At 39.8% G+C, this 11,879-nt stretch overlaps 1 protein-coding gene across 1 annotated transcript; it reads right to left on the bottom strand.

Moving 5' to 3' along the window:
* Positions 1-633: 633 nt before the first annotated feature.
* Positions 634-11,510, bottom strand: PRDM14 (PR/SET domain 14). The gene is made up of 7 exons (XM_075316311.1): positions 10,916-11,510; positions 10,371-10,418; positions 10,122-10,279; positions 9,296-9,566; positions 6,883-7,085; positions 2,959-3,060; positions 634-861 (listed from the first exon to the last, which is right to left on the bottom strand). Exons 1-7 carry the CDS (start codon positions 11,508-11,510, stop codon positions 634-636), a joined length of 1,605 nt encoding a protein of 534 aa, XP_075172426.1.
* Positions 11,511-11,879: the final 369 nt, after the last annotated feature.

Below are 11,879 nucleotides of genomic sequence, written 5' to 3' on the forward strand. Positions count from 1 at the left end.
TTAGGGCTCTTTCAGATGTCCATGATCATCGGTCTGATCTCTGATTGCAATTCTCGCATTGGCCATGCATTCACCAAACCGAGCAGGACAGATACATATATGTCAATGAAGCTGTCACACTTGGGTTGGGAAAGGCACAGCCAGTCGGTGCTAGAGTTGAGTTAGTACCTAACTTTTCATACTCACTATACTCATAACGAGTACTGTCTAATACTTGCGGATTCGTTCTGAATAGCGTCTGCAATACAAGTCAATGGGGAATGTAACAAGTAACTTGAATTCCACACTATTTGCTACTCGCACGAATAGTACGACATTCGGGTTACTCATTACATTGCGAGTATTCCCCATTGACTTGCATTGCACACCCTATTCGTACTGAATACGCGAGTATTAGACAGTATTCTTTATGAGTATAGCGAGTACGAATAGTTAGGTACTCGCTCAACTCTAATTGTGATCCAACATCGGAACGAATTGCACAGACTTGTGAAAGATTGCAGGCTCCTCTCCATATAGCGATTGCAGGTCCTTTAAATGTACAATGCCCATCATTAAAGCTTTAATAATAATAAGGAAATTAAATAAAATGGTCACAGTCTGAATGAGGCAGAGATGAGAGAGAGCGGATGCTTAGATAGCAGTGTGAATCTGCATGTGATATCGGAATTCCTCCATCTCCAGGAAGTTTTGTCCACACATCGTACAGCTGTAGCCTTTCTCCTTAACGTGTGTGCGGCGCACGTGGCTGTCATGCGCAGCATGTGACGCAAAAGCCTTGCCACAATGTTTGCACTTAAAGGGCTTTTCTCCAGAGTGTTGCCGTATGTGGGTGCGGAGGATACTGGAAGCTGTAAATGCCTAATTAAAAGAAAAATTAAAGAGATGATGTGTTGATCAAACAAATCTCAGGTTTTGATCGAAAAGCTGTTTTTATAGCAGCTGGAAACTACTTTGACATAATAATTATGAAAAATGTATACGATATATATCAAAATCACATTTTATATAGAATTAAAAGATTATTCTTCAGGAATAGGAAAAAAATAATAATTAAAGGACATGTCATTATAAATAAATTGATATATTGATATATTCAATCAATTAGAAAATAATTGTTTTGTTTATGGGGGTACTCATTATAGTACGTTAGAATGGGTGCCACCTTGTTACACCAACATAAACCTGTTCTAGAATGTTAATGAAGCCTGTGAGCATGTGCAGTAGAAAGCTCCACTGTTGTGTTCTGGAGATCACTTGTATGTGGTATAGGTTATGTCCTGGAAAGCAGCTGGTCAACATTCAGATATGCAGGGTGTACAGCAGTGTGAGCAGCTTCTTACTTCAGCACTACTGGTATCTCCAGTATTAGATCAGGTAGATCAGGAAGGCAGCAATGTGAGCAGTCTCTTCTTACCTCAACTTCCCTGGAATCTCCAGTTTTAGGTCAGATAGAAAGGATGGACAACACTGTGAACAGCCTCTTCTTACCTCATCTTGCCTGGTATCTCCAGTATTATGTCAGATAGGCAGGATGAACAGCAGTGTGAGCAGCATCTTTTTACCTCAACTTCCCTGATATCTTCAGTATTAGGTCAGCTAGACAGGATGGAGAGCAGTGTGTGCAGCTTCTTCTTATATCAGCAGCCCTAATATCTCTAGTATTAGGTCAGATGGGCAGGGTGGAAAGCAGTGTGAGCAGTCTCTACTTACCTGAGCAATTCTGAAATCTCCATGTATAGCAAGAGATGTTCTCAATTAATATTCTGATCTGATAACTAAAGAGAGGGGGCAAGGATTCCTACTGCACATGCCCACAGGCACTAGTCCTAACATTCTAGGAGAGGTTTCATTCAGTGTAACAATATGAGACTGGTGAAGCTTCATGACAATGAATACCTTTTTAACATCACTTGTCATGAGTAGAAGCATAAGAAAAATATCTGAATGGGACAGATATTTGGACATCCGGCCTAAGGTCTTTCTGCTTTGCTTTGTGTCCATTGTACCTCAATTGATGAGGACAACTCATACAAAACAGCGTCATTTATCGCCAGGCTTTTTCCAAGTCTATTGCAAAACTGATGAACCAGAGGAAAACATGAAATTAAATTTGTTGCATTTTCTTTTATGGCACTTTGAAGGGTCCAGTGCAATAACAGCTCTGCTGAATGAATATGAATGATCCCATAGAAACTATGTAGCACCGGAGGGGAGAAAAAAAAGCCATATGGTTGGATAATTGGTTATGCAGTAGAGTTGAGCGGATTGCTAATAAACCGGGTCTGGCGGATCAGTGGCGGGTTGACAATGAAGTCCGGATCCGATCCGGCCCAATATATGTCAATGAGGAGCGGAATCCGGAGAGAGAGAGAAAGAGAGAGAGAGAGAAAGAGAGAGAGAGCAAGAGAGAGAGAGAAAGAGAGAAAGAGAGGAGAGAGAGAAAGAGAGAAAGAAAGAAAGAGAGAGAGAGAAAGAGAGAGAGAGAAAAAGAGAAAGAGAGAAAGAGAGAGAGAGAAAGAGAGAGAGAGAAAGAGAGAAATAAAGAAAGAGAGAGAGAGAGAAAGAGAGAGAGAGAGAGAGAGAGAGAAAGAAAAGGAAAAAAAAAAATCCGGATCATGCAACCGTAATTCCGCATCCGGGTCGGACCCGGATCTACAGCTGAAACCGCGTGGATCCGGATTTTTCAAGTCCGGGTCCGCTCAACACTATTATGCAGCCATCTATATGGGCAGAGTTGCTCAGCTTAGCTATTGGTTGTAGTGCTGTTGCTGGATGCCACCGAAGCAGCCCATCAACAAAGACAAACAGCATCAATTCAACCTTAGTTTTACTTTTTATACCACTAAACCTACATAACAAAGCTAAATAAAAGGGGACAATAACAATAGGATTTTTCTTTAAATAGTGTTTAAAAATGACAATCTCCGCTCTGTAGTAATAGGTAAGTGTCGTCACCTTGTTGCAGTACACACACTTGTAAGGTCTTTCTCCAGAGTGAACTCTCATGTGCTTGTTGAGGCTGGAGGACTGAGAGAAGCTCTTCCCACACACTGTGCACTGGAACAGAACGGACAGGTGTCAACATTCAGCATTGCTAATGATCAGTAACGGTAGTGACAGATTGTCAGAATACGGACAAAGCAGGATTGAGATTGCTGTATGAAGAGCAGTGGAGTTTGTCATTTGCAACAGTTCATCTTGATACCATAATGTGTTATCTTTGCTTTTTCATATGATTCCAGGTAGATTGAGGAGTAGATTAAAGGGAACCTCTCACCAGATTTTGGCCTTCTAAACTAAAACTAGAACCTTAAGCAGCGCCTGTGCTGCATTCTATAAAAGGTGCATGTTACCCCCTGACTCCCCGTGTAGACCTCAAAAGTACCTTTATAAAATCTCCCACCCTGTATGTAAATTGTCCTCATCTGCGCCTCCTGTCCCTCCTTTCGCCCTCCTCCTGCTCTGACTGACGTGGATGACGTCTTGGATGCCATTCACGTAGGCAGGCAAAATCTCCATATTCCCGGCTCGGGCAGGCGCACTTTGCTTTGCCCTGTTGTGGGCAGAGCCAAAACATAAGTGGTGAACCGGAGAGTTCTCTGCGCAGGTGCGAGATTTTGCCTGGCAATGGTGATGACATCACCTACTTCATCCACATCGCTGGGCAAAATCTACTCATTTCCAACCTGCGCAAGCCAGGAATATGGAAATTTTGCCTGCCTACATGGATGGCATCCAAGGCGTCATCCACGTCAATCAGCACAGAAAGAGGGCGAAAGGAGGGACAGGAGGTGCAGATTAAGACGTCCATTGCACCGGACCAGACATTTTACATATAGGGCGAGAGATTTTATCAAGGTATTTTTGGGGTCTACAGGGGTGGTTAAGGGGTACCGTTCACCTTCATGGGGTGCAGCACAGGTGCTGCTTAAGGTGCTAGTTTTAGTTTAGAAGGCCGAAATCTAGTGACAGGTTCCCTTTAATGCACAGGTAGTAGACATTTTTAAAGGGACACTAACCTTAAAGGATTTAAATTTCCTATATAGTTATATGTGGGTAAGCAGTGACTTTAATTGAAGTGCAAGTATCTGCCTCCATTTCCTTATAACGCCAACATGTTCTTAGATTTAGTGCCCCTTTTATTAAATGTGATCCAAGGTATACTCATTAATCAAATACATATTTGATAACTGTCAGCCCACATCTGCCATCCAGGGAGGATTGGGACCCCCACATATACATTAGCTGGGTGTTTATCTGATGTGTGTAGCCACCTTTATACTATGGGAAAAACATGACAGCAGAAATACAGAGCCGCTCTCCTGTATTATTACATTGTGTTCATGGGTAGCTATGCAGGTGGGTATTTAAGGCCCACTTATGGGCAGGTTCATAGTGTGCACCCAAGTTACCGTGCAAGGGAGGCAAAAACCATCTATTGATCCTAGACACATCTCTAATATTACGCACAATGCATTAGTTCCAAATATGTGTAAAACACTCAAGAAAATCATCGCAGCCAACTGAACTGTTAAATAATGTAAGCTGGCCCGTGAAATGGAAGTGTGTCTCATTGAGCCAGACCTGGATCTATTTCAGTTTACAAGCCTTTCACATCTAAATAAGGGGCCTCCAGCCAAACCCTACTGAGATAATGGCAGCCACCCGTGACTCTGCTTAACCCTTCCTCTACTGGAGAGACAAGGCCATTAATCACTGGAGTATGCTGGATACAAGCTTGGACTGGCTCACAAGGAAACAGGTAAATCACCCGGTGGACGTCTGCTCGGGTCTGGGCCCTCATCCCTCCTACATGAGCAGTATTTGGCACAATACAGTATATATACATGGACAAAAGCAGTATCCCATTATTAATATAACAAACTACCCAGAATATTGATATATGGAAGCATAGACAAATGTGTGAATGCGGGTCAAATAATTTAGTCTCAATGGTAGTGATGGGCCCTTGGCACCCCAGTCCAACATTGGCTGGATGAGTATATTAGGCAATGCTGGGATTGATGATCTGAGAAAAGGAAAATGAAAAACTGGGGCTTGTAGATGTTTTCTAATGAACATCTATTTATATTTTTAAAGACATTTTGGATAATATGAAGTTGTCATATCAGTATTTTTAATTATTTCACGATGGCATCTCCTAGTATTATACCCTCTGACAGATTGGTATAAGGAGCAGAGGGGTGATCAGCTCCTTATTGTTTTGTAGAAGTGTATGTCACCCTGTAAGGCTATGTGCGCACGTTGCATCTTTGTGGTGGGTGACCACAAAGATGCCGCTTTTTTGGCAAAAAGGCATCCAAAAAATGAATGCGTTTTGATGCGCTTTTTGCCGCACTTTTGCCCAATGCATTTTTTAGGTCAAATCTATTGACTGGAAGGGCTCAAAAACGCTTGAAAGAAACGCATAAAGAATTGACATGATGGTCACCACAAAGATGCAGCCAAAAAAATCTGCAACGTGCGCACAGCAAAAATGAAATCTCATAGACTTTGCTGGAGAAGGAAATTCATGCAGTTTTGAGACCAAAACTTCACCCAAAAAAATACACAAAAAAATGCAGCAAAAACCACAGCGTGTGCACATTGCCTTATGGGGTGGGACAAGCCGGAGTGTCTGCTAATGCTTGGCATCTCGAGGTGTGCCCTGCTTTCTCTAGTGGTGTTTTTGGGGGTTTGCCAATCAAGACTATGTAAGTATATGAAAGTTGCTAAATTGGTGCTGTTACTCCAACAGAAGGTAGCATGAGCCTAGGGGTAAGGTACAAGATGCTATTTTATTCAAACATTGTCCTGCTAATAAAATACCAGCTTTTACCTTACCTCCAGATGAAGCTACCTGCTATTGGAGTTATCATCCATCACCAACATACAATCATAGATACACTTCCATGAGCCCGAAGCACACTGGCAGACACAGACAGTAGAGGGCCCTTGTAAAAGAACAATATATGGGCCCTTTAGAGTCAAAAAGATCATCAACATGCACAATTTAACCCGCTTTAGAAGTAGAAATGGCCACCCCTAACCTCCTGGGCTGCACAGGTTGCACCAATGATATATGCACCCCTGCCTAAGCAAACTTATTCATCTTTTTTTTAGGTAACATAAACACGCTGTATACTGCAACACTTTACAATTCAGATTACAATTACGGATCAGTTTCAGATCAAAAGCAAAATGTGATAACACATTGCCAAAGTAGAGCATCGATCTATAGATTTACCAAATGAGCTGCTGTGAATTCACAAACAGAGCAGGTGAAATGCTTTGCATTGCCATATGAGACCACCAGCAGAACGCAGACCCCCTCCAGTAAGAGATCATATTCTGCTCTGGTGAAGCAGACACTGGGTGCCAATTATTGGACGGACATGGTATATCAATATCATACATAACAGTAGGTTCTGCTTTGGAGTGAATGCTTTATGGTCCAATGCATAATCAGAATGCGGAATAAGCAGAATTTACAGAAAAGAGCAAATATAGACTTTAGTGTCCCCTCAAGAAGAAAAAACAAAGTTTTATATATATATATATATATATATATATATTATATATATGTATATATATATATTATATATATATATATATATATATATATTTTATATATATATATATATACACATACATGCACGTATTGCACATATACACAATATATATATATATATATATATATATATACACATACACACACACTCATATAGGCAGATATATACAGAATAGTCAATCAGCCACCACCTTCCACAGACAACTAACAAACATTCATTCACCTGCCATCAGCCACAATAAGGGGCCAAAAAGATAGATCTGGCTCCCAATCTACTGGTTGGGTGGAAGAATAATGGCTGCACTTACTTTGTGGGGTCTGTGCTTTTCATGGACATGCAGGATGTGGATCCTTAGCCTGTCCCTTTTCTCAAAAGACCTCTTACACAGGTGGCAGGGAAATTTTCTGTCCCCTTGGTCCACACAGCGGGTGTATTTAAGGTGCTTGTCCCGGTAATATTTATAGGCAAAGACCTTTCCACATCTTTCACATTTGTAACCTTCTCCAGACTCTAAAGGGGACAAAACAAATACAGGATGACATTCCTAAAGAGACAACACTTCAGCCCTCGCTCCTCTCACATCACACACAGGTGAGGCACATGTTCCTTCATTTCTGATAAGGTGACATCCTTCAGGCCACATGCACTAGTGACTGGAGGGTGTAATGGAAGGATAAGGTGAGTGCTACTTTACAGTAGTTGAATCATTAGCAGTTAATGACTGAGCAGATAATCCTGCTCATCAGAATATGCTAATGTCAATAACAATTACTGGCCGAGTCCCCTGCTCCAGCTGAGCCTGGATCCTCCTAGTGAGGATTACACACGTTTATAAACACATTCCCCGTCAATAGCAGCTCACCCCCTGGTAATGACATCCAGTGCTATATAGAATCCCACTGCACTACATTGTGTGGAAATAATATAGGATATAATATGGGTTATGCTGTTATATAGTAATTAGGATAAAGGATAATTATTGTCATAATATACAATGCTAATATAATGATAGTAAAAAAAAAAAATTGTGCTATAATAAACTAATCTTAGACTAGAATATGTAATAGAAGGAATTTCCCTAAAATAAAAGACTTGGACCAATTAATGTGCAATGAGGCAAAACATTAATACTGACAAAAGTATATAACCTAAAAAAACTGTACTAAATTATCTCATAAGTATATAGTATCTAAAAAAACTGTAAGCTATTAGTCACATTTATTGATAAAAATGACAAAATATAGAAGTAAGGGTATGTGCGCACGTTGCTTTTTACCTGCTTTTTACCTGCTTTTTTGCTGCTTTTTCTTCTGCGCTGTTTAATGCCAAAATGGATGTGTTCTTCTATTCAAGCAAAGTCTATGGGAATTTGGGTTTCTTGTTCACACTATGTTGTTCAAAATGCTGCCTTTTTGAGGCAGAACTTTGGTCAAAAACTCAGCTTTTCAAAGAAGCAACATGTCAATTGTTTTTGCCATTTGGGTTTTGCACTGCAAAGCTGAGTTTTTGACCAAAGTTCTGCCAGAAAAAGGCAGCATTTTGAACAACATAGTGTGAACAAGAAACCCAAATTCCCATAGACTTTGCTTGAATAGAAGAACACATCCATTTTGGCATTAAACAGCGCAGAAGAAAAAGCAGCAAAAAAGCAGGTAAAAAGCAGGTAAAAAGCAACGTGCGCACATACCCTAAAGGTAAAACAAAAGACTAATACACAGATCAGATAAATAGATTGATTGATTGATAGATAGATAGATAGATAGATAGATAATGGATAGATAGATAATAGATAGATAGATAGATAGATAGATAGATAGATAATAGATAGATAGATAGATAGATAATGGATAAATAGATAGATAATAGATAGATAAATAGATAGATAGATAATGGATGGATAGATAGATAGATAGATAGATAGATAGATAGATAGATAGATAGATACTGGAGAGATAGATAGAAAGATAATACATAGATAGATAGACAGATAAATAGATAGATAGATAGATAGATAGATAGATAGATAATGGATAGATAGATAATGGATAGATAGATAATGGATAGATAGATAATGGATAGATAGATGGAAAGATAGATAGATAGATAATGGATAGATAGATAGATAGATAGATAGATAGAAAGATAATAGATAGATAGATAATGGATAGATAGATAATGGATAGATAGATAATGGATAGATAGATAATGGATAGATAGATGGAAAGATAGATAGATAGATAATGGATAGATAGATAGATAGATAGATAGATAGATAGATAGATAGATAGAAAGATAATAGATAGATAATAGATAGATAAATAGTTAGATAGATAGATAGATAGATAGAAGGATAATAGCTAGATAGATAATAGAGAGATAGATAGAGGGATAGATATATAGATAGAAAGATAATAGATAGGTAATAGATAGAGGGATAGATAGATAGATAGATAGATAGATAGATAGATAGATAGATAGATAGAGGGTAGATAGATAGATAGATAGATAGAATAAATACCACTAAGCATTTATCCATGATATGCACATTCCTGGCAGTATGTCATTATTTCTATGTTAATATAGATAATGATATGATGTCAGATTAGCATAAATGAATGTTATAGCGTTACAATCTATAGGAAATATTCTAAAATGGAATTAGTCAGTGTATATAGCCTGTATGATGCTCCTCTGTGCAGAGCAGGCGGTGGTGCTGTTACCTTCTGGCTGCGGGCAGGGCGCTGTGCCCTGGTCTGGGCCCCTCAGGCTGACGGGGATGCCATTGTACAGCTCGTAGCAGTCTCCATACCAGACCAGCAGCTCCTGTCGGGGCGCGATGTCCTCGCAGGTCTCATAGTAAATGTCGCTCTCGCACTGAATCGCGATCAGGTTTTGCTCCTGCTGGAATCGGGCGCAGTTCACAAGCGCCATCCAGTTACCGCACGGGCCCTTCCCATCAATGAAATGACTGAGCCTGCCTTCCTCAAAGATCTGCAGGGGGCACCACAGGGGACAGGGGCACATTATATCAATGATATCACAGCATATAGATTAGACCAGGAATTAGAACGATTATATCATCATATTCGTTTAATATATATTTATAGTAATTTAATATAAACAGTAATAGAATAGTATGAGATGTAATAATTATTTTAGGTAAATAATAAAACAATGTAATTTACTATAATTTTCATATAATTTTAAACATTAATAGTGCACTAATTATGGAAATATAAATGTTAATATTGAAAATATGAAATTAGTAATATAATTGTGATCACTTGATAAGAAATTATTGTGACAATACAATCAGATAGTTAAAAGATTTTTATAAAACAAAAGTTTTATTATACTCATCAGAATTAGACTAGAAAGAAAGAAAGAAGAAAAAAATCAAAACAGAATCCTGTATAAAATAACAGAAGAACGAAATCTAATCTCATCTATGTTGTAACTATAAGTTCTATGTAGGAAGCCTCACGTACAGATAAGTAGAGATGAGCTCTAGACCTAGGTCTCAGCAGACGCAGAGCAGCTCCTCACCTCCCACATCACTGAGTTGTCATCGTAGGTCTTGATCTCGCTGGTGTTCACCACTCTGCCCTGGAAAGGACCGTACTTCACTCCTTTGGGGATCACATTTGTACTGAACACCCCAGATTTGGGTAAATCTCCATATTTCGTTTTCAATATTATCAGTCCTAAAATACACATATTCTGATTAGCATCTATCCTTATCTAACACAGCAGAGATCAATGTAATGATAGTAATGTCATCATGTCATAATGTACCTTCTGGTAATTGTAGGGCTTCTCTATCCAAAACTTGAGGTTCCATTGCTATTTTAAAAGATTAATAAATAGATATGAGATAAGAAAGAAAGAAAGAGAAAGACAGAAAGAAAGAAAAAAAGAAAGGAAGAAAGAAAGAATATAAAGAGGCAGCACTCCCTAAATATAACATGGGGACTTTATTGTGGACTAATAACATCCATATGTTTTATTTATTTATGGAGAGTTGCCTCTTTATATTATACTCATATTTGTGGATCATGGGATTGTTGGTCCAGGAGGCATGCACCGTTTATATTTGGTTACATTAATTTGCATTTTTGTGCTGCTTCATTTTTTTATCTACTGAGATAGGTAGATAGATACATAGATATTTCTAGATAATATATATATATATATATATATATATATATATATATATATTATATATTTATACATATATATAATAGATAGATAGATAAATAATATACTGTATCTAATTGCATATGGTAAATAATACAAGATAATATTGAGGTGATATATAGATAATATATAGATGATCCCACCTATGCAGCTGTCGGGGATGCGGAGCCCAGAGAGCGCATGCGCCGGCCGGTTCTGGCTTCTCGGCTCCTCACACTTGCTGCTGTGCCCGTACAGGACCTTGTGCAGCTCCTCCGCTGTGAATTGGTATGTGGTGCCCGGGCTCATCACCTCTACCCCCGGGGAGCCCATTATGGGGGCCCCTCTGCACTTTCTGGGTTTGGGGCTGTGTGGGGGGTTGTGGAGGGGTCCTGCTCCCAGTGGTTGCCTGATGATATTATTAGTGCAGGGTGCCTCCTTAGTGCTCAGCCCCCCCGGGATCTTACTAAACATGGGGAATGTGGCCGGGCGATAGGGAAAGAAGGCTTCTCCTGTGGGAGAGCTGTGGGCCAGGATGGAGGATATGTCCCGAAAATTGATGGGCCCCAGGGGTGAGGATTTGGTGACAAGTCTTCCCAGAGACTTCAGGGGATCGAACAGGTCCTGGGGGTGGCTGGCCAGGATGCTCATGTACGGGTGACTCTGGGGGACATATGTTGGGATGTAGGCGGCCATGTGTGGGGGCAGCCGGCCAGTGCCCGGGGTGGGGAGGGCGCTGCTGGGCACCGACACCGCCATCCTCAGACACGATCTCGGGGGTATTGTCTGCAAACAAAGCAGAAATAACTATTATCAACTGCTGGAGACTTCACTGCAAAGTGCAAGAAGGAATAACCCCATAACCAATGAATAATGATGGTATATAGCGCCGACATACTCCGCAGCATTGTACACGTTACATAACATAGCCCCAGTCACAGAGGTGAGGAGAATCTCCTGCCATTCCTCTAAATTCGTTAGATTTGATCCGTAAAATTATAAATGGAGCAAATCCGAATCATAATATGGAGATATAATAGTATGTAAGACACAGTCTGCTCCGATATTCTACTAATACATTGCGAGTCCGATTGGAGCGATGTCACACGATATTATCGCTTTATTTCT

The sequence above is a fragment of the Anomaloglossus baeobatrachus genome, chromosome 6 (assembly GCF_048569485.1).
Source record: "Anomaloglossus baeobatrachus isolate aAnoBae1 chromosome 6, aAnoBae1.hap1, whole genome shotgun sequence".
NCBI classification, from domain to species: Eukaryota; Metazoa; Chordata; class Amphibia; order Anura; family Aromobatidae; genus Anomaloglossus; species Anomaloglossus baeobatrachus.

What these genes read in the sequence shown, in the direction of transcription:
- PRDM14 (XM_075316311.1), bottom strand. Translation starts at nt 11,510, where the DNA reads ATGGCGGTGTCGGTGCCCAGCAGCGCCCTCCCCACCCCGGGCACTGGC. An exon ending in AAAAGCACAGACCCCACAAA is followed by an intron (nt 3,061 to 6,882) that starts GTAAGTGCAGCC and finishes GTTCTGTTCCAG; the next exon opens with TGCACAGTGTGTGGGAAGAG. An exon ending in AGTGTGTGTACTGCAACAAG is followed by an intron (nt 862 to 2,958) that starts GTGACGACACTT and finishes TCTTTTAATTAG; the next exon opens with GCATTTACAGCTTCCAGTAT.